The following is a 27,481-nucleotide window of genomic DNA, read 5'->3' as shown; positions in this document are numbered from 1 at the left end:
TTTTATTACCAAGTTGACGTAAGGGCCAACAAACAAAGGTTTTCAAGGTTGATAACAAGTCATCTACTCTCAACAAACACCTACACAAGGTGCAACACTTCTATATAGACCTGCAACACACTATAGCACATCTCCAACATCATCATACGGTCAACACACTATTGCAACAAGTCATGAGAAAGAACATAAGCATGATGACCTAATCTACCATAGTCCTCAACATGTCAATACCACTAACGCATGAGAAATCACTAATTACTTCCATCATCCTACATCATCAAAAGGCTGAAATCAATGGAAACATCGCCATCTCAATGCCAACTCAACTAGTTGCAACCATGCTACAAGAATGGCATCAAACACATTAGCTACACTACATAGGGTTGACATTGATGCCAACATGAGCTAATTTCCATCATGAACAATGCCAACATTAGCTATCTAGACACATGAACACCATAAGGCCAACAATATCCCCCTTTGGCATTAATGGAAACCACACACAATCTTCAGACCCATCTCCTCTATCACTCCCCCTTTGACATCAAGGGAAAAGCGTCAACTCCATCTAATAATGTAACAAAATTACAAGTACTAACACTAAAGAATTTAACCTCCATATGGATGAAATATGATGCATATCAACTAATGAGCATACTCTCCATATCAACAGCAAGCAACATATGAACCAAACAACATCACAACAACATGTCACACCAAACAACGTCTAGTAGCAACAAAAATATGAAAACATAAGGAAACCACACAAGCATCAATGAGCATCATCACAATGAACAACATCATGCAACAATGTGCACATGAGGCATCAACCAACACTTCTCCATAGAAACTACATAGCATCGACACCAATGGCCATACATCCTCTCTTCTCATATCATGAGGTCAAGGCCCAACAATCAAAGCATTGCATGAGGCACATCATTAACTACTCCAAGCATACCATAATTCAAAAAATGGTTGGATGAAATAAACAAGAACAAATAGATACTCCCCATGAACATGTGCCATCTCCAAGTTGTAGGGATTGCTTCCACTGCAAACAATGCTTCCTTTCAAAGAAGGAATGTTATGAAACCAGCTCAAGAAAAAATAGAAAAGATAGATCAATGCCTTAGAATTCAGCCTCTTCGAGGGGGCAACCTCCTTTACATTACATAAATGAACAATTCTTGGATGATACAAATGAAAAGACCTCCTTTCTACATATAGGAGTCTAAGGGGTCATAACATAATCAGAGCCTACATAACAATAATAATGTAAGGGCACAATAATAACAATAGTGGGCTTCTATGGGGCACAATAGTAACAATATGGGTACTATATGGGTGCATCAATATAATAAGTGGGTTGTACTAATAAAAATAAGGGGTTACACTAGTAGTATAGAGGCCTAACATGCCCCTCTCCTTCAAAAAGTGTTGTCCTCAACGCTTGAGTAGTTCTTGATGCTTCTGTATAAAATTCTTGTCCTCCCATGTGGAATCTTCAGCGGGTAAGTTCTTCCACTTGATGAGATACTCTGAAATTGATCGATTTCATAGCTGTCGGGTTCTTGTTTCTGTGACTGCTCCAAGTTCCAATATGATTTTTCCTTCCTCTTCAATTTTTGGCAATATTGTTTGAATTGGGATCTTTTGCAACTTTTGAATAAGTGGCCATACTTCTTCTTCCTTCTTCCATTCATCCCTTGCTTCGTTTATCCAATATGGTTGGATAATAGAAATAGCACAAAACAATGCTTCCACATCCTCATCCTTAAAGAGTTTTCCCATTCGGTAAGGTCGTCATTTTTAAGTGCATGTAGTATTGTCAACATTTCCTTCTCATAAATAGCTTGCTTGAGATGTAGCAGTAAAAATACCCAATCACCTACATCAAAACATTTTTCACTACGATGTTGATCTACCTGTTGTTTCATTTGATTTTGCATTGAAGTGGCATTATCCTTTAAAATTTGGAGAACTTGTTGTTGATGCTCGATGTGATCTTTCACTGCTTGTACCTTTTTCTTCTTGATATGTCCTTCTATCTCTAGAGTTTGAGGAGTGGTAATTTCTTCCAATCCTTTACAAGATATGGTCGGATTCATTTCTTGATGCTCGATGTGATCTTTCACTTCTTGAACATTTTTCTTCTTGATATGTCCTTCTATCTTGATATTTTGAGGAGTGGTAATTTCGACCAATGAATTACAAGATATGGTTGGATTCATTTCTTCTTTCTCGATGTGATTTTTCACTTCTTGCACCTTTTTCTTCTTGATATGTCCTTCTATCTTGAGAGTTTGAGGAGTGGTAATTCTTGCCAATGCTTTACAAGATATGGTCTGATTCATTTCTTCTTTCTCTGGGGTGGGGTCCTGGCGTATATCTTCTTCTTTTGATGTTTCTTGATCCTTTTCTTCCTCCTCTTCATATTCTATGTAAAAAAATTTCTTCTCAACACACTTATGACCTTTAGTGCATTTTCTATCACAATTGTAGCAAAGCCCTTTCTCTCTTTTTTCTTCCAATTGTTGTGGTGTAACCCTTGTAGGTTGTGGAAGGCTAGGAGAAACAACACATCCATCTTTATAGTTGTGAGGGGTATGCTTCCTGGTTTCCATAATTTTTCTTTCCACTATGTCACAAAGCCCTTTCACTCTTTCCAATTGTTGTGGTGTTGCTCTAAAGAAGGTGTTGCTCTTTGTATCCTCATAATGTGCTATCATTTCCTCCGTGAAAATTGACCATGTAACAAGTTGTTTACGAGAACAAAGCCCTTCATACCATAAAAATTGGTCTGGTTCTAAATATGAAGATGAAATACATACCTTCTGTAATAGTGGTACACCAAGTAGATCAAAATATTGCTCCATCTGAAGTATCCAATTTACCGAATCCTTGCCATCGAACTTCCTCATCTTGCTTTTTCTTGATTTTAGGAGCTTGATCTTGAAACAACTGTAACTCTGTACTTTCGGATCTTTAAGTTCTGAAATTGCGACCTATAGTAGCCCTCTGTGTCCTCTTTCCAATGCCACCAGTCTGATCCAAATTGGATTCTCCAAGAAAGAGTTATGCACAATCTCCCAAGATGACCTGATCATAGACCTTTCCAGAAGAGCAAACTTGTATGAAGTGCCACGTGTCACTGTTTCAACCTTTGGATCTGAAAAATATCTACAAGAAACTACAATCCATCCTCTTTTTGTACCTTCTTACGAAATTTCAATCCGATGCTCAGAGAGAAAGTTATGACGATTTTCCCCAGGTCACATGTTTGGAATGTAATTCAGGAGTCTGCAAAAAGACAAACTTCCTCAGATCATATCTCTGCAAATATAGCACAAAAAGCTCAAAAATTTGGACATGAGTTTCAATGCGATTTCTTCTCAAATGGGTTTTTTTTTAGTTTCTGAAACGTCGCAGAAAAAACGTTATAACGAAAATTCCACGATGACCTGTTTGGAGCAGCGAAACCCTAGAATCCAAAGCTCTGAAACCAAATGTTATGAAACCAGCTCAAGAAAAAATAGAAAAGATAGATCAACGCCTTAGAATTCAGCTTATTCGAGGGGGTAACCTCCTTTACATTACATAAATGAAAAATTCTTGGATGATACAAATGCAAAAACCTCCTTTCTACATATAGGAGTCTAAGGGGTCACAACATAATCAGAGCCTACATAACAATCATAATGTAAGGGCACAATAATAACAATAGTGGGCTTCTATGGGGCACAATAGTAACAATATGGGCACTATATGGGTGCATCAATATAATAAGCAGGTTGTACTAGTAACAATAAGGGGTTACACTAGTAGTATAGGGGCCTAACAAGGAAGCACTACCAAGACTCCACATGATCATGACCATATGACATATAACATTGTGCATACATAGTTGAATCAATGACATAATACCTAATACATGACCAATATATGACCTCATGACTCATGGAAAGAAGACCCAGTGATGAATACAATATAAATACATGGATTCATGAGCATATTACATGTATATATCAAAGAATACATGGCTTATTTGAGCTTAATATAACTCAAATAGACACGTTGATCTTGTGGAAAAAAATGTGCATGAGGCTAAAATGAACTCATCATATCTTGCCACAACAACTTGTACTAAAAAAACTATCAGATTGCTACCATATGATTACCCTGAGGTTATGTACCTCTCATGAACATCTGCAATCGTCTATAAGTATGCAACAAATAATCATGGATTGCAAGAGGGGATGTTATTCACTATTTGAAGAGTTTCTGCTCCTTCATTCTCCAAATGGTCTTTGGCTGCTCCTTTTCTTCCTTCACTGGTTTTCTGCTAGGTCCTCTTTGTTGTTGTTACTTTTGTCAAATTTTCCTTGAATAAAATGGCAACAAGTAGTCTCTTTCCACATAGCCAAATTTATGCCATGTATAGAAATCCACATGGCCAAGATATGAAGCAAGAGGATCAAATCTCTTGTTGCTCATGGCAAGTCTATATCTTACATGCAATATGCTTCTAATATATGGGTAAAACTTGTAGTCTATTGCCTTATGACAAAACATGTTACATGAGTAACAATAACCATAAAAACCACGATTATACCTAATGTCCAATATCCTTGGCTCCTGATACTACTATAATCTTTTCTAATTGGATCTATACATTCTTCTTTTGAAATTAGCTACAACATGCCCAAAATTGTGATAGTTGTAGCATTCTACGTTATGCACAAAAGGAACAAAAGGTATTTGTTTCCTTTGAAATTTTACAAATCTGTCACGATCCTCTCTTGGAGCAAAAGATTTTTTGAAAGTAGGAGCTCCTTGAGGTTTTCTTCTTTATTGTTCTTCGTTTTGTTGCTTGATCTGCTACTGGTTCCGCTTCTTGTTTCCTTCGTTCCCAATCTTCTTGTTGGTATTGTTTTCTACAAGTTCTTTTAGTCCAACTTTGGTGTTTTTCCCCGCATGAAAACTAAACACACCTTTTTGAAATCCAAGACCAGATTTATCCAATGAAGATATTTGGATCTCAAGAAAATTGTCCAAGGCTATGATGCTCTTCTCCATCTTTTATTGCTTTCTCAAGTACACCAATTCAACTTTTAATCTCTCACACCCAGTTTCTTTTTCTTGGTATTTCTTCCTCATACCTTCCTCAACTTTTTCTAATTTTTCTAATTTAATCTTCAAGTTGGCAATATCTTCCTTGAGCTTAGCCTCCTTATCATCATAGATCTACAATAGTTTTTCTTGATCCTTGCATGTAGTTGTTAGTCTAGAAATATCATCTCTAAGAACCTTAATATCACTCTCATCTCCCCTAGGGAATTCATCATGGTAAAAATATGAATCATCAAATTTGTAACTCAAAATAAAATCATTAACATGTATGCTTTTGATTCATTTGGCTGCAATACATCTAGTTTGTGATCTTCTGATTTCTGCACATCACCAACCGAATCATTTGTACTAGGAGGATGATACTCTTGTCGCTGAGATTGTTGATCTTGAAGGGCTTTCTTCTTGTTCTTTTTCTTGTTTTTCGTTTAGTTTCTCTTTTTCTCATTCTCCAAATTGTTGTTGGTACCATCTATGGATTCTAGCTTGTCCCAAATTTATTTGGCATATTTCAAACCTAATAGCTTCCTTGAATCATCAACATGAATATTCTTGTAGATTATGCATCTAGCTTGTGCATCCTGCTACAAAATTCAGTAGCAATTGGATCCTTGCCACATTCTTCACATACCAATCTCCAAATGTTAGATCCATAAGACAAAAAATGATATTTAATATTTTTGCTCCATACCTTGAAATTTGTGGCAGTGAGGACATCAATTCCTTGAGAGGTCATTCTGAAAAACAAAAAAAAAAAACCAAAAAAAAAAATCATTTTTTTTCGCCAACAAACCCCATATATACTCTCAAACAATCAAGCTGCAACCAAGAGCCCCACTTTGATACCAAGTATTGAAAACCTTTGAGCACTACTGGGGGGGTGAATCAGTAGTGTGTCTTATTAACAATTTTTACCAATTTAAAATTCTTACTGAATCACATATATTAGTTAGAAGCACATTAGATATCTCATGCATATAAACCATACAAGTAGCTAAAACAAGATCAGAATGAGATAAACAATAATCAACACATCAAAAATACATCCACACAAGAGACACAAGATATCTATTGGAAAACCCTCGACGAGGCAAAAAAACACCCCTGTTGCTACTGCGTTTCTCTGAATCTTCTATTAAGAAAAATATGTCTTCTACATAGTTTCTTTTACTCCCATCATCTTGGATACTTGACCTTATATACAATAGGCAAACACCAATCATCTAAGAGACTTGACTCTATTGATAAGCTCGGAAGACTCTATTTTCTCTCGGATCTATAGACTATCATCAGTTGAAATCCACCATGATTAACGATCCTTGTCCAACTCCAATTGGATGGATAAACTATTCCTTTCGTTGAAGCTTTGAAATCATTGCTCCACTCACATGAAGTCGCTACTCTTTTACACTATGCAGACCTCATTTCATAAATTTCCAAACCAGATCCAAGGCTATCTACTCAACTAGACTCAACTCTACAATGCAATCTCTATCAATAAGACACCCTCAATAAAAAAAACAAAATATTGCCAAAAACATGCTCTCAGCACAAGAAAAATAATGGCTCACATCCATGCATCAAAACTATGGCCATCCAACAACATAATCTCTGCTCCAATCCTGCAAAGAAACTCTGCTACAACAAGCTCAAATCTGATTTGAATATTGATGCACTGATTCAAAAATCTACTCTATTCACAACAATTTTCACTCATACAGTGAAGCATCTATGCTCATCACTAGTTCTAAAACATTCCTCCTCTATGCAGTCTTTTCTCACTCATTATCATACTCAACCAAACAATACTCAACTCCAAAATTATGTATATCAAATGTGCTGGGCGAAATTCATCTTTGGCTTGGGATTGAGAGTGCACAAAGTTAACGAAATCAATCCACTATCACCACTACTTGTGCACTAAAGGTGTTTACATAATTGGAGGACCTTTTCAAACCATTTCCGACCTTTAGAAATTAATCTAGAAGCCTCCGAGAATTTCCATGCCAAATTACATCTAATTTGTGTGAGGAATTCGAAGAAATTTTTTTGAATGTTCAACTGCAGCACAAAACTAGATGATCTAGGTTGAAACCACATGCACAAGCTTATATTCTATCACTTGGAACCTTTCAATCGCATGCACGTTTGCATGGATGTGATTGCATCGAAAAAACCTAAGGAAAAACATGAAACCTCAACAAACTAATTGGTCACCTTCTGCAGCTCTTGTACAAGCTTCCAAGCCCCTATCAAGTAGAGTAACACCTCTACAAATGGATCAAACATGTCTCCCAAGTGCTACTTCCAAGTTAACCTAAGGCCCAACAAACAAGGCTTGGAAATCCTACCAACAAGTCTGCTACTCTCCGCAAACACCTACACAAGTTGCAACACATTTGTCCAAGCCTACAACATATTGTAGCACATCTCCAACATCATCATAAGGTCAAAACACTACTGCAACAGGTCATGAACAAGAACGTAAACATGATGACCTAATCTCCCATAGTCCTCAACATGTCAATACCACTCGCACATGAGTAATCACCAATCATTGCCATCATCCTATGTCATCAAAATGCTAACATCAAGGGTTGACATCAATGCCAACATCAACATCACAATGCCAACTCAACTAGCTACAACCATGCTACAAGAATGGAATCAAACACATTAGCTTGGATACATAGGGCTGACATCAATGCCAACATGAGCTAGGTGCCATTATGAACCAATGCCAATATCAACTAGATGGACACCTGAATACCTTAATACCAACATAGTTGACTAAGTATTTGACTGGATGGTTGGGTTGACCTAATTACTTGTCAGGAAAATAGAACAAGGTAGATTGTAAGGAATCCACTAGGTACCATTACTCTTGTATGTGTCCCAAAACTTCCTCACTTTAAGGGAATTGGTTAGAACCTAGTGATATGAAAGGATGGTGCTATTGTTTGATCTAACTTGAACAATGAATGAATGAATACATAATGTTTTTTTAAGTGTTTTGATGTGTTCTTCATGTATTTAGCTATGCTCGCTTTTTCTCAACTATTGTAACAACATATCTTGACACCACCTCTTTTTAGAATAATCAATACTCTAATCTATTTAGTTCTTTAATTCTCCAACATGGTATCAAATTTCTTGGTTTAAAGACATATGCTATTATATACAAGTCATTCGGAACCCATTATTGTAATACCCCTAAGATAACCCCCTCTATATATCATACATATCATGTTTAGGGTGTGAGCCACGACGAATTTTGGAGCCTACATGCCAATGTATATATGTGTTTAGTCTAGCATGTCTATGCTATATGTTTTGAAGTTGGAATGCTTGTGCGTGATTCTAAGCTAGTGAGCCTATGTACTAAAAGGTCATAGAGCCTAGGCTTGTAAATGTGTAATCACATGCATATTAATAAAATACATCATTTTTTAAGACTTAGTGAGATGAGAGAGTCTGAAGAGCTGATGTTCCATGAGTGTGAAAGGGGGCTAAGGTATAAGTGATGAAGGGCTTAAGCCTAGGTGGATAATTTATTATTAAAATAAGCCTAAATCAAAGGATCATATGTTTTTACACTAAGTCTCAAAAGTGACTCTAGAGAATGGCATGTGTCAAAGCAGGGCCATACACATAAAAGAAAAAAGTGTTAGTGTCAAGGAGTCATGCAAGCATGATTTTTTCTATTGGGATGGTCAAGCTTCCTTAAAGGGAAAACATAGACAACACGTGACATGATGGATCCCTATTGCAATCCTCGAGAAATTGGAGGATAAAGGGCTATGTTTCATTTCTCTGAAGCCAAATAGGTACCTATAAAGCCCTTAGGGTAGTTGGGGATCCTATAAAACCATAATGCTCTAATAATCATGAGCTAGTTGAGTTAGAGATCTTGGAAGGTTATTGGCATAGTGAGATGGATTACAAGTGTAGAGAAAAGGGTGCACTACGTAAGTTGTGTGGGATGATAGGGGATGTGAGACTATTGGTGGGAGGTTGTTGAGTTTGGTACCTTGGCTTGATTATATCTGGTATTGAATATATACTTATTTAAGGTGAGCCTAAATCCTTGTGGAGTCAAAACCCCAACGCATGAGTGACCCATTGTTGAAAAGTTATGGGCAAGGTGGTCCATGGCTCGGTGGAACATCGTAGGTTTATAGTCATTTATTGAGCTTTCTCAAACATAAGTTTTTTGTTATATTTAATGATTCTTTTCTTTGTTAATTTGTTATTATTCTTCGCTGCACGGTAATAACATATTAAAAAAAAAATTGATGCTGACATTAAATCTATGTTGTCCAAAAATTTGTGAAATTTCTCCAAAGTTTAACGTTATAAATTAAAATTTATTATTTTTAAACTATATTTAAATTCATTTATCTAAACTATTGGTTCAATTTTTTTCCATGTTATTATGTAATGATGCAGTTGTACTTCGCTATTAATTATCTTTCATTAACCACCTTTCATATTTTAAATGAAACAATGTCCAATCCGATCCAAACTTTAATTCCAAAGGGTCGATTTTGAATTGCATTAAATTGGATAGGGGGATTTTGATTATTGGGCAGGCGGAGGGTTGTACCAGACATTATCTTGAATCGCCCTCCATTGTCAAAGAAATGTGGGCAGGCTGCTTGGCTACGTACCCTCTTATTAAAATGGGCCTAAAGCTGCACACAATTACCAGGATGATTGCTATGTTAAGCAACGAAATGGAAGAAACGGATAGGGATGGGACTTGTAGATTGAATGGGCTTCTGCAGACAATGCATTCAATTTTCGTGTTATACAACAGAAACAGATTAATCAAATAAACCACATTGATTGAAGGAGAAAAGGGGCCACGGTGGGTTGTGGGTTGTATACGTCTGCGGTTGGGTGAATGCAAGAAGTCTTCAGTTGGTGGGATCGTCGGCAACCATGAAAATTAATGACAGAGGACGTTTGTATGAATGGATTGCAAGGTCCACCTTTTTGCCAAGATATCAGCTCGGAACCCAATTCTTTGTGAGAGCTATGGGGACAAGCTGCCAAGTGGACAAATGGCGCTGATGCTTATTTTGAAAAGTGGTCCGAGGTTTGTCTTCCCGGGCGTGATGTCAGCTTTCATCAGTAGAGGAGGTTATCATCTCGTGGCCCTTCAAGATTGTCCTGCCATGCAATTATTGATGATATTAAAATAAAGGGATTTTCAATACTTGGCCCACAACGATTGTTGATATTAAAATAAAACAAGTGCTGCATGCAGCCGGTAGTCCCTGCCGTAAGCGAATGGCCTCCCTCAAGCGAATGGCTTCTCTCTAAACTTAACATCAATAACAACACATCTAACAAATACAAGTGCTCAAACCATTCAACATTTTTTGAATAATGTATACTCAACCTCACTATTTTGAATACTTATTATAATCATTATTATAATCATAAAATTAATTTTGAATTGTAGCTCTCATCCATTCCATACTCTAACGAATTAAAATGCTTACATATTGGTATACATAATGATATAGCAAAATGAGAGGCTATGAATTTGACAACATATATTGACATCTTCCTTTTCATATACAATCTTCTTTCATATCTATATTTAATTCAATTCAATCTTTTTGTCATTGAATTGATATTGTGAACATATTGAATTGATATTGTGAACATAAGCATTATCGCAACAGTGAAATATGCATCTTAAAATAGCTTCTAAATATATTAAATCTCCTTCGCTTCTTTGAATGAAGATTTTAAGTTATAATCCTATATAATCTCTTTCCTTTCTTACAAGGAAGATTTAACAAGCTTCCCAGCTTCCTGCTTTGAATTCTGCCTAGTTGCTTTAGGAACATTCATACATATCTATCACATGGAGGGGATGGGAACTATTGAGAAAATGCATGCTAACTTTATGGGGTACTGGTTGTTTTGATATCCTTGTTTGATCTGTTATACTTCATATGGCTCTTGACAAGCTGGCCTGCAGCCAATGTAGACATGAGAGACAGCTCTCCAGCCAAAACAACTCCTGCAACTATTTTGGCCAAGCGTTGGGAATTGGCCCCAGGAGATTGCATGTTTGCTCCTTTGACTCCCAGCAGATTCAAACAAGCGGCTTGTGATGCCAACTGTGTTCCTCCTCCTATGGTTCCCACCTGCAATAAATGGATACAAATATGTCCACAATCAGAACAATGGGAAGGGGTTTGAGGGGGAGTAACCATTTTCTCTCAGATCCTCAAAAATAGTTTAGCTATCGAAACAAAGTCCAGAGATTAGAGAAAGAAAATACCACAAATGTTTTTCTTTAGGCATGAAAGTAATCATGGAGATTACTTACCTCAATACAAGGCATTGTGACTGATACATGCAGATCCCTGCCACCATTGGAAGTCTCCATCATCGTAATGCAATGAGAGCTCTCAATGTTTTGGGCAGGATCTTGACCAGTTGCAATAAATACAACAGAGACAATATTAGATGCATGGGCATTGAAGCCCCCTATGGCACCTGCTAGTGCAGACCCAGTTAAGTTCTTGAGCATGTTCAGTTCCAGCAAAGCTGGAATAGTAGTCTTCAAGACCTTGCTAACAACTGCTTCAGTGATGATAGCCTCACACACTACTGATTTCCCACGCCCTTCAATCCAATTCACAACTGTGGGTTTCTTGTCTGCACAGAAATTACCTGAGCACAAACCAAAAATTTGGCATTAAAACAAAAATCCCATGGCAGTAAAACCCAGAAAATGACCACTAAATTAAGAACCAAGAGTAAACAAAACCCAAAACAGAGATGACCCAAAAGTCGAATACCAATCAGAATTGCGTAGACAGACTCACCAGAAACACTGATAACATCCATGTCGGGAAACTCATTCTGAAGGAAATCTAAAACATTCTGCACACCCTTGGACACCATATTCATCCCCATGGCATCCCCAGTGAAGCAAGAAAACCTCATGTACAGATTCCTCCCTGCAATTACACAGCGTATGCTTTGCAGCTTGGCAAATCGGCTGGTGCTGTTATGCAGTTAAGATCAACAAAGAGTCAACACCCATAAAATTGTTATTATTCAGAAAATTCAGAACTTGATGCCTACCGGGTTATCGGATTCTGAACGTAGGTCCCCCGGGGCGGTTCAATTAGTCTCATCCCAGACCGTCGACAAGGTATGGAGCTTTTCTTCTTAGCGATTGCCCTTCCCGACGAACAAAAAGCAGTAGCTTCTAATCCTCCTCAGCTACGCGGAACATCCTAGGCTGCCATGGATGGAACGTCGGCTACCACATGATGGACAGGAACAATCAGATCAGTCCCAGTATCAACAGCTTGCAAGGGAAGAATACATAATACTAGACATTCAGCTCCAAATATTTCCCGTTCCCTGTTTTTCCCTTCAAACTGTTTATTTTCCTTTAAAAAACACACGAATCCCTGAATCCCCCTTATTTTCTACAAAAAGATGAAGCATTCTAACGAAATAAGAGGATTCTCAGTGTCAGTATGCGTAAAAACGGGATCATTTTGCACCTGTGCAGGGGAAATCTTTTTCTCGATACTCTGTGATTTTGAACTCTCAGCTTGCAAAGGCTCATTTCTGGTCTCCACGTGTTTGTTAGGCGTTTCATCGTTCAGAGGCCTCCGAAACGGCGACTGCTCAGCTGGTCTGTGGCAAACCGGGTTCGCTTGAAATCCGCGGTGCGGGGGATCGATGTTGAACTACTCTCCCAAGCTGCTGGTAGCTGCCTTCTACGGAGAATTGATAGCCCGAGCGAGAGACATCTGGCACTGGCTGCATGCAAGGCGCTCATGCAGGGCACGGAGAAGAACATGCACACCCTGAACATAAAACACATAAAACTTACGGTAAAATATTTTGTCCCCACTGAAATAACATCGGGGCACGTGAAGCGTGCAATAAGACCTCCAATTCGCAACTTTGGTTATAAATTTCTTACACCGATATTTGCAGAGATAAACTTTGGTTAAACTTTGATAGTGCACAAATTTTTTTGGTCAAAGGACCGGTTAATGTATGGTCAACAATCGATCGATCGCTATTAGTCCCAGGCAAGGACTAATAAGGAGATTTTTAATTAATTTTTTTTCTTAAACTATTGTGCAAATTAAAAGGCATTTATTTAAAGTCACTTGTCATGTGCCTAGTATAACGAGGGGGAGGAGTTGCCCTGAAAGTTATGGAAATTCGGGTCATAGTTAGAGAAAATCTGGCAAATATTTTTGTAAATCCAAGTTATAGTTGTTAAACTTCAAAATTTTAGGTGTCTTAGACGTTTTTGATGGTGCTGACTCTATTTCCACCATCAAAAACAAGATTCAAACACTGCATCTACAATATTTTTTGAAATTTTTTTACCTGAATTACAACCACTTTTAGCCGCCCGAACAATTCCACCACCTCGTTAGACAACTCCTGATCATGAACATGGCATATGACTCTAAAGTGATACGTGTTGACAACTCCCTTTTTTTTTCAGAAGAAAAAGCAATATAGATTATATTAAGTCAATATAAAAAGCTACAATTGGAAACATATGAGGGGGACTTGAGTGGATATCAAGTCAAAGTTGAGATGGATCATATAGAATGGATGTCATATAGCACATATGTCAGAGTATGATGGTTACAAAAAAAGGAGCATAAAGTACTAGATGGATTAAGGATGTACATATGCTTTGACATTTAAATCATATAATCAGAGCAAAACACTTTCTAAGGCTGAGTGTTGACAACTCCCTTATCATGAACATGGCATATGACTCTGAAGTGATATGTGTTGTACGGAGTTGACATAACATCCTCGCGTGTGGTCCATGTAACAAGGTTTGTCGTGATTATAAGTCAAGCATCAAGATCGGGGGAATCAACTTTAATTACTTAAAATATATAAAAAATTGAACCCGTGCATCCAATTAATTGGGTTTCAAAGTTTAACTATAAGATGGATTCAAATATAAAGACTTTTATTTATGTAAATAGTTGTTGAATTGAGGCTTCTGTGATCCATATCAAGTTTATGAGAAAAAGTTTTTCGGCGAAAATCACATGATATTCCATTTCTCCGCGCATTTTGACAAGTTGAAGAATCACATCTAGGCTGCATGTTAAATAGTACATTCAACGACTATATTTGACCATGCAACAACTATATTGAACTGGTAGGCTAGACCAGCTAATAGCTACATTTATAGTTAGAGTAGAACATCCAATGACTATATTTGACCAGGCAACCGCTATATTGAACTGATAGGCTAGACTAGCTAACAACGATATTTGACTGGGAAATGGACCAAGGGACAGGGATAGGAGAGCATAACTAAATTTAATTAAAAATTAATCAATATGAATTAATCACACATATTTAAGTAAGATAAATAAATATTTAGTTAGTTAAGTATCAAATAAAACTAGGTAATAGATAAATAAATTAAAGTTACAGATTTAAATAATTATTAAATCACTAATAAATTAATTATGCTATTACCAAATTAAAAGGGATTTAAATTTATATATAATTAAATAGTTAATAGAAAGTTAGTTTAAAAATATATGTAAATAGTTATTATTTTTTGCTGTCGTTGAAATATAATAATTACTTTATGTATTTCAAAACTTAATAATTGAATTAAGTGGGAAGGAAACGCTATGTGACTTTGTTTTTATAATATTTAAAAATTATATATCATTCCGTGTGTTTAAAGCCTATAACTCTTTAATGAATTTTATCAAATATAAATTTTGTGTTATGTTTAAAGATTCTTTTCTTTGTTAATTTGTTATTTATATGATGTTTACAAATTATTGTCATTCTACATGTTTAAATATGCTGCCACGAATAAGTATAGGATGCATTTCATAATAATGTGTATTGAGCCTATAAAGCAGAGCTAAATGATGGGAACAAAGAAAATAAATGACTAATTGGGATGCTATGGATGCTTTGGATGCTTTGGTGGGGGCACATTACGCATGGAATTAGGGGTACGGGTACAAAATAAAGGGAAAAATTTCGTAATTACAGTGCATGATTAATCTGGTATTGGCTGCCCTGCTCTATTCATTTGTGTGGGCACCTCCCAAGAGTATGAGTGCGGAGCAAGTGCACATGGCGGACAAGTTTGGAGCGACCATGCAAAGGGTCGTACCAACACTCCGCATGTCACCGAATGTTTATTAAAATTGATACACTGTTTTGAGGTTTGAAGCTTCTTGATGTTGCTTTTTGCGGTTTTTTTACTTTTATTATTTGATTTGAAGTTTTTCGATGTTGCTGTAATTTTTTTATTATTATTGACATGAAGTATATTGTTTTTTTCGGTTGTTGTTGTAAAAAAAATTGGCCGGTTAACATGATGTATATTCTTTTAAAGGGGAGTTAGGGCTGTGGTTTTGAAATGATGGATATTTATTTATTTGGAAGGTTGAAACGAAAAATATAATATATAATTTGCATTGTTTGAGAATTTATTTACTTTTGGTTTGGAATTAATAAGATTTTTTTTTTTCCTTCTTTTTAGTATGGTGTGGTTTTAATTTGGGAGTAGTTACTAAGTGTAATTTTTGAAAAGTTTTTTATTTTTATTTTTTTTTATTTAATTTATTTAAAATTTAATGGAGATTCATTGAAATCACAAATTTGCTGGGAATTCTTTAGAATCGAAGTGTCCAAGGATTTTTAAGGCATTGAATCCATATATGTAGTCAAAAAACTAATTTAAACAAGACAATTAAAGATTTGTCCACAATTATTTTTACCAAATTCTGATTAAAAATCCACAAAAAATTATACTAAAAATTTCCACCAAATTAGATGAAATATTTTATCAGCCACAGGCTCCCCTATTTCAACCTGCGGTGGAAGAGCCTTGATTGACCCTTTTTTTTAAGTAAAAAACCTTGAACAAGCCGGATTAACTCTCTGTAAAATATGCCCGAATATGCTTCGTCTCAGAAGCATATCTACAACTCTCCATCGAGGGGGCATGAAACGACCTGCAAAAAAAGGTTTCATGTTATTTTTAAATTGAAACCGCCTAGAAAATTTAGAGACGTGTTCATGGCATGGTGAATTGTGGAGAATTAAATCAACTGAAACGTTATTGAATGGAAGTCATGAATAAATCCACATAAAAGGTAACACTTTAACCTGAAAAGGGAAGTCTCAACCTGTGATGGTTTAAGGATGACCAACAACTCTGGAATGCTTAATGCAATTCCTGGAACTCTTCCAAAACTGGCAAGAAGTTGGTGTCTTCTGCTAGAGGAAGTGTTCTCAATTGTGTTCCTGGAATTCTTCCAAAGCTGGCAAGAAGTTGAAGTCTTCTGCTAGAGGAAGTGTCCCCGATTGCCAACTGAAGGCATGTTCACGGGCATCTTTGTCTCTGGCTACAAATCTGAAACTGGTGTGGCAGGTTGTGGCTTAGGCTCGCTTGATGTGGCTTTGATGCTTGTAGATGACCATCATTTCCCCCCCTGTCAGATACAAGGTGAGATGATGGAGAAAACTCAACTGCAAGACTTTTCAATATTCTGGAACAAGTTCTGACATGTGTTTGGAATATCTTCTTGGCTGTTGATGCCCATTGCCAAGAAGCGATCCATCCAAGATGAATCTTTGTTCTTGCAGGACGTTTGTTTCTGAAGCATCTGTGTGAAGAATGGCTGGTTTTATGACAGTGCTTACATGGATGAAGATCAAAACAGTGATCTTTCAGATGGCCAACTCGATCACAGTGTTGGCATTTCTCAATCTGTTGTTGTTGTTGTTGCTGTTGAGGTGAACTGTCATGAGGAACAGGTGAACTGTCATGAGGAACAAGTGAACTGTCATGAATAAATCCAGCACTTTGAAACTGAATGGGCTTTGAGTAGTCTGGAATATGAAAGGACAAGTCCTTGTCATATCCAAGACCAGTTCTGTGCTTGTTGTGGACAAGCTGTTCCCAAGGTCTGATGATGGGCTTGGGAAGTGCAGACTGAGTTTCTGCATCTGCATTTACAATTGCTGCTTTATTTGAATGAACAGTAACATTATTGACTTGCTGTTGATGGGTTGCAGTCTCAATGTTCTGAACAAAAACAGGTTCAGAATGATGTCTATTTTGATGTAGCTCTTCTTGCTGTAGCTGTGATTCAATCTGTAAAAAATCAATCTTTTCCTGTGCATTATATAAGCATGTCTGAATTTCTGAGAGAGATCCTTTGCTGATTTGTAATGTGTCATCAACAGTAGATTGTATAAGAGTTTTCATGAACTCTAATACTTCACTGATTCTGGCCATTTATGCGTTAAAAACTGATCAAAACTACTACTTAATGCAGAAAAGTAATACCCACTCACAGTACACAGCAATATCCTTATAAGTGTGCAGCAAATGATCAGTGTGCAACAAGAAGCAACAGGTAGAATTCGAAGATGCTGAAACCGGAATACCAGAAAGCAACTATAATTCTTTCTTTCTCAAAATTTGCAAGGAGTCAACAAACTAGATAATGCAGATTCGTTCTTATTGAAAACTTTTATATCTCAACACTTGATATAGACATATAATCTTAGTAATAGCATCTACAATAAACCAAGTTCTGACACCCAATTTCGTTAGCTCATCAACACTGTCTCTTGAATATAAATTTTATAGAGTTTCAAAAAACTGCAGCAATGTCTCTCAAGCAGTTCCTTCTAAAGCTGAAGTAGGTCTTCCAACTCCAGCTATTGCAAGTACAGTTAGAAAAACCACTGGTAGCAAAGAGAATTGTTGGAAATAAAACTGATGAGCTTGATGTCAAAAAAAGCTTACAACTAAGTCAAAAAGAGGATCTTTATTATCAACAAACTAGAAGATCTTTATGGATCCTTTGGTGGGGGCACATTATGCATGGAATTAGGGGTACGTGTACAAAATAAAGGGAAAATTTTCGTAATTACAGTGCATGATTAATCTGGTATTGGATGCCCTGCTCCATTCATTTGTGTGGGCACCTCCCAAGAGTATGAGTGCGGAGCAAGTGCACATGGCGGACAAGTTTGGAGTGACCATGCAAAGGGTCGTACCAACACTCCGCATGTCACTGAATGTTTATTAAAATTGATACACTGTTTTGAGGTTTGAAGCTTCTTGATGTTGCTTTTTGCAGTTTTTTTACTTTTATTATTTGATTTGAAGTTTTTCGATGTTGCTGTAATTTTTTTTTTATTATTGACATGAAGTATATTGTTTTTTTCGGTTGTTGTTGTAAAAAAAATTGGCCGGTTACATGATGTATATTCTTTTGAAGGGGAGTTAGGGTTGTGGTTTTGAAATGATGGATATTTACTTATTTGGAAGGTTGAAACAAAAAATATAATATATAATTTGCATTGTTTGAGAATTTATTTACTTTTGGTTTGGAATTAATAAGTTTTTTTTTTTTTTTTTTTTTTAAGCATGGTGTGGTTTTAATTTGGGAGTAGTTATTAAGTGTAATTTTTGAAAAGTTTTTTGTTTATTTTTCTGATTTAATTTATTTAAAATTTAATGGAGATTCATTGAAATCACAAATTTGTTGGGAATCCTTTAGGATCGAAGTGTCCAAGGATTTTTAAGGCATTGAATCCATATATGTAGTCAAAAAACTAGTTTAAACAAGACAATTAAAGATTTGTCCACAATTATTTTTACCAAATTCTGATTAAAAATCCACAAAAAATTATACTAAAAATTTCCACCAAATTAAATGAAATATTTTATCAGCCAGAGGCTCCCCTATTTCAACCTGGGGTGGAAGAGCCTTGATTGACCTTTTTTTTAAGTAAAAAACCTTGAACAAGCCGGATTAACTCTCTGTAAAATATGCCCGAATATGCTTCGTCTGAGAAGCATATCTACAACTCTCCATCGAGGGGGCATGAAACGACTTGGAAAAAAAAGTTTCATGTTATTTTTTAAATTGAATCCACCTGGAAAATTTAGAGACGTGTTCGTGGCATGGTGAATTGTCGAGAATTAAATCAACTGAAACGTTCTTGAATGGAACGTTGTAACGTTTGACTGGAACACTGTAACGTTTACAGACTGAAACATTGTAACTTTTAGAGACGTGGAACATGGTGTTATAAAAAAAATTATGGAGGAAAAGAAACTCAAAAATCAGTTGTGGCAAAGTGGTCAATTTCAGTGGCAGAAAGGTAAATATTAGGTTGCAGCAAGAATATCGCAACCATACAGGGATTTAACTAAAACAGATAGCTCACTCACGACAAAACATAGTAAAATAAAAAAGGTTGTGGAAATTTACTTTTGTAACATTAAAACCATAATACAACTGACCACACTTTATAATATATGTCAAAACATAAAGAAATTACATTGGTGTGATAAATGGAGGCTGCATCTCCAAGTGAAAAACACAACAAACTTACTGTGATTTACGCATTACTAGGTTGTAGAGTAAACTTATGTAAAACTCCATAAAACTGGTTTTCACGTGCCCACCAATAATTCCTACACGATTTTCTCATCACTACCTCACAAACTCTCATTCTCTAACTTTCCCAACATGCCCCAACCTTAAAAATGGCTTTTACTTTCATATTTATCCTAACATACGAATTTCACATTAATTACATGACAAACAAAATATTTAATACGCAACATGGGTGATTTTACATACATAATAAATGATTTTCTAAACTTGTAGCTGTTGTGGAGTGTGGGCAATAGTCGTGGAATGAATGTTTGCCGATATCTATTTATTAAACTTTATTAAATGTTTTAACTTCGGTGATTTGTTGCGGAATGGTCCACTTGGAACTTCTGTTCTGACTCCTGTCCTTCTGTATACAAACAAAATCGCAACCATGCAATGGTTGACTCGACAAGCATGGTGTTTGTCAATGTGTTAAGGCAATGGTTGGGATTATTATTTCCAACACTCCCCCTTAATTACAACTTCTGTCATTGACAATTCCAAGACAATCTCTAAGATAAACAAAACTTTCAGGTGTCAATGGCTTTGTGAAAATATTAACAAACTGTTCGTGTGACCTAGAGTGCTAGAACAGAATTTCATTATTGTTAATCAAGTCTCCAATAAAATAAGATTTAACATCAATAATCTTGGTACTCTTGTGAAAAACCAAATTCTTTGACAATGAAATTGTGGATGTGGTGTTGCAGAAAATAGTTGTCATTCCCTCTTGTTCATGGCAAAGATCGCTCAACATCCTTCTCATCCAAACTGCTTGACACGCTGCTACTGTTGCAGTGACATATTCAGCTTCTGTTGTTGAAAGTGACACTATTGGCTGCTTCTTTGAGGCCCATGAAATGGATCCAGAACCCAAATGAAAAACATAACCTGACGTGCTCTTTTTGTCATCGACACTTCCTGCCCAATCAATGTTAGTGTAACCAACCAACCTAAAATCTTCTATTGCAGTGTACAAAACACCATACTATTTTGTCCCATGGACATACCTTAGAATTCTTTTCACTGCTTGTCAATGTGTCTCCTTGGGTGTCTCCATGAACCTCGACACCAAACTCACTGCATACATTATATCCGGCCTAGTGGCAGTCATATACATCAGCTGCTTATCATACTTTTGTATAATGTTGGATTGACATTGTTGCTGCAATATTCTTTGCTCAACTTCAATCCCATGACAGTTGGAGTTGGTGTGGGCTTCTTGTTATGCATCTTAAACCTCTCCAAAATGTTTGCTACATACTTTGCTTGAGAGATAAAAATTCCATTTTCAGTTTGCTTCACTTCTATCAATGTAAACTTTGAAACGGGAACTGATACTGTTACCTGTTTCGTAAAGATAGCAAAAAAGTAACCTGATTTTGAAAAGGGGTGATGCAGAACGCACATGTTTTTTTTAAAGCATAGTTTTTGGCACTTTAATTTTTTTTTTATGTACATTACGTTTTAGAATGGTAGTGATTTTCATGCTGATTTAAAAAAGTGAGTATTCTGCATCACATCCTTTTTTTCAAAGACCTATTTTTTGGCTTTAAATTTTCTAATGTATAAAATGTAAATAATTATTTTGTAAATTTGATAATTTTTGAAGTGGTCGTTTTCTTCACATTTTCTTGTTTTTTATTTTAATTTTAAATTTTTTTTAGTGAGGTTTTTATTGTTTTGCATTTTTAAATTAGAAAGTTGATATTTATAATTTTTGATATTCTACATATTTATACATCCTTAATTAATTTTTCAATCCACATTAAATAATTGTTTCTAAAAAACAATATTTTTTAACAATGGACCTAAAAATAACCATTTTTAACATAAATATAACTAAAAACCTGCACGTTTTGATAATTTTTTGCTAGATTTGACATGTCAAAATCACAATTTTTATACGATAATTTTAACTAAAAATGGTTAAATAATAGTTTTTTTTTAATGAATTTCATGTCAAAAAAATAATAATAATCAGTTTTTTTTTTTTTCAAAAAATAATGATTAACTTAAAAATCAATGCGAAAATCACATATTACAAATATTGAACATATAACAACTCTAATTGAGTGTTTATTCTTCTCATAAAATGTCAAAGTCAAAACATTGCAAAGCTTGATTTACAATCATAACTTTAATTTAATCAACAATGTCACGTAATCCAAACTCTTCGTCCTCTAGAGTTTCATCATTGTCTTCTTCCACAATATTTTCTGTTTCCTTTTGCTCAATTTCCTCTTCTAATGGATCTTTGATGTCTGCGAATCTTCCAATGTATGTCTTTCTAAACATTCCATGTAATGGTGGTTGGGGTTCTTTTACCTTTTTTGCCACACGTGATTCACTAAAGTCCCCTTTCTTCAACCCAATTTCTTGCATTGCATCTGGAATAAATTGAAGAGCATTAATTCTTTGTTGAATGAAATTGCACTGTACTAAATCTTTTTCAATTGCAATGCAATTTCTTCCTTTTTGAAGGCAACATGCTAGTGTGGTACTTAATTATCAAGAACAAAAGAAATAATGAACTAAATTAGTACAATGACATATTAATTAAAAAACAACATATTGAAATTCAATTCCATATAATAAAACTTACCCGAGCCAAAAAATAAATCCAGAACCCAATCTCCTTCATTTGAACAAATGTCTATAAGATAGTTAATCAATAATTGTGGTTTCTGATAAATGTTAACTATCTCTCCTTTTGCTTCTTTGTCTTCATATGTTAGTTTTCTCACAACAACATCATAAGTTAGTATTTCGCTATGACTCTTTCCGTCTACCCAATTAAAAATCATAGACATATGGTTATCATCTTTTTCCCAACTATCAATATGAATGAACTCACAATCATTTATAAATTGTTGATCTTCATTGTTAAGAGGATTTGACTTTTTCCTGTAACATGAAATAGTAAAAGTTCAATTAACTTGTACATAAATAAATTTTTCAACATTAATCAAATATACATTTTAAACGTCTTACCATGTAAGCTGCATCCTTGAATTTGTTTTCAACTTGAAGCTTGACAATATCATTGCCAATTGTGTGTTTGAATGAAATGTCACAAATCTCCATAATGGCGATGACGTGACTTCTACAAATCTCGCCACCACTTTACTAAGAGCTTGATAAGTATAAGGGTCACTATCGTAGTCAATGTTTGGAATATTGAAGCCATGGGGAATATCTGCAATGACTAGGGCATAATCCCTTTTAGGTATGAGTTTAGCAATGTCTTCACAGTCGCCTTGTATTACTTGATATTGAATAGTGTCTAGTCCATTCCAAATGAAATGATTAAGAGTTGGATCAAGTTGAACATTCTTAATACGTTGCTTCCTCAGTCCTTCGATCTTTATTTTTTCAATAAAGGTTTTGAAACTATCTGGCGCTCCATTATCATCCTTCCTCATCTTTTATAAAATAAACAAATATATGTGTAAGTTATAAATTAAAAATAGTACACAAGTGAATAAAAATGAATGTATAAATCAAGATACCTTTTTAAATGCAAGATAATAAGCTTTTAATGTTGATGTAGAACTTAAATCTGGATAGTTGTGTACAACATCATCCCAACTATCTTCATTCAACAATCTAACCATTTGTTCTTGAATTTTCATGTAAACTTTGCGACTACATGGATAAAGTAGCAAAAAGTTAATATAATGATACGTATAACAAATACTACCAAGAACAGCATGTTTTATTTAAAATATAATTATAATATAGAAATAAATAAAAATAATTCAACAAAATTACTTTTGAAATTCTTCAGACATTTCCTCCAATGATAATTCCCCTGACCTCACATGAGATAATATTGTTTTGACAATTTTTTCATCTTTCACTCCCTGCATCGCCCTCTAAGGTGTGATAGTCATATCGTCTGGAAGCTGCTTCATTTCATGAGCTAATTTACTGTTGCCACATATCAATGGCTTAGACTTTTTGACCTTCTGGTTTTTAATGGCAATGTCTTCCCACATGCTAAAAATCTCATCAATCAACTTCCAAACATCTCCAGTGCTAAATGCCAATTGGAAAATGTTATCAACACCTCTGAATAAATCACTATTTTTGTTGCCTTTTCTACCTTTTGAATTGGCTTTCTCTTCAATTTGATAGCCTATTGCCATACAACATTTATTTCGGAAAACTGCAGTAACATTTATCCTATCCCCACCACATTTTTCTTCAAATTCACTATGAATAAATCTAACCCTTTGGATGAAAGTCATAACATCCTATATTCATTATCTGAATTATGATTCCATGCCACTAACTTTGCTTTTGTATCTGATAAACCAGCGTAAATGATACATTTCATTGTTTCAAAACGTGGGTTATTAGGATATTCCTCCATCAATTGTCTTTGAGCTTCTACAGAACAAGCACATAATAATTGTATTCAAAACATTTTGACTTATCAAATGCTTCTTTGTTGGGAACTTGAAGTGGATCAACAAAAAGCACATAACTAACCACATGAGCATATGGAGTGTACCTCATCAATGTCTTCAAGTTGTGAACATGCAGATGATGTGGCTTTCTAACTTGATATTGACATTGTCCTTCACTTGCTTTATAGGTTTTCCTGACATTAAGCTGAAATGTACGACCACCATCAATTAAGTTTCTCTTTATCAAATTCTCTCGAATGACATTTTGTTTTGTTTTGATAATGCCATCCTCTAAATCAGCTCTTGGTGTAATGATTTCTCTGCTTTCTTTTGAAGTTTCACTAGGTTCTTGACTGCTGGTAACAACTGCTACAAAATCTTCAACTTTACTTTTCTTGGTCATAACATTCCCAATAGATTTATTCTTGGGAATTGTTACTTTTGGTTTTCTATGGCTATTCTTAGTTCCAATGTCATCTTCAGTAATGGCAACATATGCTTCACTGTCAATTTCAACTTCATCATCCTCAAAAGTAACTTGTTTACCCTTGCTAGATTTATCCACCATAGGCCTTTTTTTTCTGATTCTTTGGATGTAGTTTTGTAGCATCATCAATTACTACATTTTGCTTATTTTCCATATCTTCTTCTGACACTGAGTAAAAACTGCTGACAACTTTTATGATATCATGCTCTATGAAATGAATGCCTCCCAACCTAATTGAACAGCTTTCCACAAAATTCAGCCAAAAAAAATATCATATGTCAATAAAAAACAAAGTCAAAAAATATAGCGAGACACTTTCAAGAACATAAAATACAAATATAAATAACAATACTTGTGATGTTTTGTGTCATCTCATTTACGATTTGTTTACACAACTTTGTAGATACTTCTCTCGTGTCATACAATGAATATGATAGTTGGTATTTAATCCTTTCATGTGACATGGGAGCTTTTGTAAGTATGTAAACAACTTCAGTGTCTGGTACTGAACACATATCTATGACTCTTCCCATCACGTCAAAATTTCCATTATAATTCGGTATATCAATATATAGATATATATTCACATTTGTTCTTTCTCTTTCCTTCACATACCAGATTCTTGTTGGAAATTTCACCTCTTTCGAATTCTTCCAGCCTGAAATCATCTTCTTATCACTTGAGGCACTTGAAATATTTGTAGTCATGAGCTTAGGGGGAGTTCGTTCACCAATGTTTCTTGAAGATGCACCTTTAAGAGTTTTTGGTCCAGAAAGATTCACTGAAATTTTCTTTGATGCCATTTTCCTGAAAAATAGAAACACATAAATCAGTAAATAATAAAAACATATTAACTTAAATTAACAACAAAAATATATCATAAATTTTTTATTTGTATGATCAGAATCGCCCCGCCAACGCCGCCCCCCTCACCCGCTTGCCCTGCGACCACCCTTCCACCCGCCCACGCCCCCTTCCTCACCCACTGCCCCTCACATTCTAAAAGGGTATGCATTAACACTCTAGAGTAAAAAAAAGTAAAACACAAATAAAACATTCCAAAATTATATATATATATATATATATATATATATATCTATATGAAATGATTACTTTTTTAATAAGTATAAAAAAATATGTAATAGCACCCCACTGCACCCACCGGTGTGCCCGCCCCCCTAACCCCCTCCCCCGAGTGGCCACCCCCCTAATCCCCTCCCCCGGGCGATCTGCCAACCCCACCCACTGGCGCCCTACCCCTCCCAACCCCACCCGAGCGATCTACCAACCCCACCGACAGGCAACCCTGCTTGGGCGCACCCCACCCGCCCCACCCGCCCGAACGCACACCACTCATACCCCCCCCCGCCCGGGCCACCGCCCGAGCCACCCCCCGGGGTTGGGCGCACACCATTACCCACCCTCCGCCGGGCGCCCCCTACCCACCCCCTCGCCCGGGCGCACACAACTCCCCACCCTCCCACGGGCACCCCCCTCCCACACCCCCTGTAAGGTCTTCGGGCGCGAACGTGGTTGGGCGCCGGGCGAGTTGGCGTGCACGATGGGCGCGCGGGCGGACGACGGGTGCGTGGGCGCACGGGCGGGCGCGGCTGCACGACAATGCGATGAAGTGCGACATAATGCGACAAAGTGCGATGATGAAAATTGGCTAAGGCAAGAATGCAATGGCGACTTATACCCATGGAGCGTGAGGAAGTATGGGCAAAGGCCGACACATACTTGGGCGCGTGCAGGGGTGTGTTAACCTTGTTTTGGGGGTCGATTGGAGAGCCACCACCCACGCTAAACCCATGCAGACATGCATATATATTGCATAGCGTTGAGGTTCATTTGGCATCCAAAGAAGCTTGGACAACTACGCATAAGCTTGAGGGTAAAACCAGTGCGCAGGTTTGGAGAGGAGTGCACATAACTCATGCGCATTACTTGAGGGCGCAGTCTTGGAGATACTTAGAGTCAATCAAGGGTTGGGCAAGGTGTGCCCAAGGTTGTCTTAAGTGCATAATTGTGCCGGGATTGACAAGGGTGTCTTGGTGACTCGGGTGAGCACCCGCCCTTCGTGCAAGGCGTGCACATGGTTATTGTAAAAGGCTGATTTGCCTATGTTGTAAAAGAAGCTAAGTATTGGCTTGGAGTTTGCGAAGCATTACTTGTGATGATTGTATTATTGAAAGAAGATTGATTATTATATATATATATATATATATATATATTGAGAAGACTCATTGTTCAGGGAGTTGCCCCTCCCTTTATACTGTGCAATTGTTGTTCTTGCTATAATTGTTGTTGATAATGAATGAGTATGGGTGTTCATTGGTATAAAGGACAAACATAATTTTACTTGGTTGCGAAACACAAACTAAGTAAGGACAAGTGAATTAGGCGTGGTCCATGAATGTTAGTATTGGTGAAAAGAAAGCGTTCGGTGGTGCCGCACCTCACTATAAGTGGTTGGAAGACTACTGCAGGTGTAGGGCCTGACAGTTGGTATCAGAGCAGGGTTTCTCGTGACGAAGTACAGGTTTGAAGTTTGTGAACAGGTTCAGTTGTTGAAACATTGAAGCTGGTACACACGCGATAGGTGGAAACAGAACTTCGGTTTGAAGCTGGTGAGCAGGGTTGCTCATGACAAGTACTTGGAGGTGAAGGAAGTCGTTTCACACAAGTGGAACGCGGGTTGGTTCAGGTTGCAGGGACTTGGTGAACATGGAGAAGGCTGAAAAGGCAGAGATGGTAGATGAACCTACGATAGGTGAGTCTAGCCATGGTGCAGTTGAAGCTTTCCGGTACAAAGTGTTGGAACAGATGAGTCAATGGAGTTCTGACTGGGTTTCGATGAAAGCTGAGAACATGAAGATTCGGTAGAGTTGTTCGGAACTAAGGAGGGAACTTGAAGAACTCAAGAGTCAATGTATAAGTACGACAGATGTTGAACTCAAGGAACT

At 36.4% G+C, this 27,481-nt stretch overlaps 1 protein-coding gene across 1 annotated transcript; it reads right to left on the bottom strand.

Moving 5' to 3' along the window:
- Positions 1-10,955: 10,955 nt before the first annotated feature.
- On the bottom strand, positions 10,956-12,299 carry LOC149231973 (3-hydroxy-3-methylglutaryl-coenzyme A reductase 1-like). Its single transcript, XM_089381800.1, has 4 exons — positions 12,247-12,299; positions 11,985-12,166; positions 11,483-11,829; positions 10,956-11,297 (listed from the first exon to the last, which is right to left on the bottom strand). Exons 1-4 carry the CDS (start codon positions 12,297-12,299, stop codon positions 11,052-11,054), a joined length of 828 nt encoding a protein of 275 aa, XP_089237926.1. The 3' UTR covers positions 10,956-11,051.
- Between the last annotated feature and the right edge of the window lie 15,182 nt (positions 12,300-27,481).

The sequence above is a fragment of the Pinus tabuliformis genome, chromosome J (genome assembly GCF_031772625.1).
Source record: "Pinus tabuliformis cultivar Carrire ecotype Pingquan chromosome J, CPIR1, whole genome shotgun sequence".
NCBI classification, from domain to species: Eukaryota; Viridiplantae; Streptophyta; class Pinopsida; order Pinales; family Pinaceae; genus Pinus; species Pinus tabuliformis.
This window is presented reverse-complemented; position numbering and strand designations above follow the sequence as displayed.

Coding starts and splice junctions, on each gene's coding strand:
- LOC149231973 (XM_089381800.1), bottom strand. CDS start 12,299: ATGAGACTAATTGAACCGCCCCGGGGGACCTACGTTCAGAATCCGATA. Junction 12,167..12,246: donor GTTCAGAATCCGATAACCCG/GTAGGCATCAAG, acceptor ACTGCATAACAG/CACCAGCCGATTTGCCAAGC. Junction 11,298..11,482: donor TCACAATGCCTTGTATTGAG/GTAAGTAATCTC, acceptor CATTTATTGCAG/GTGGGAACCATAGGAGGAGG.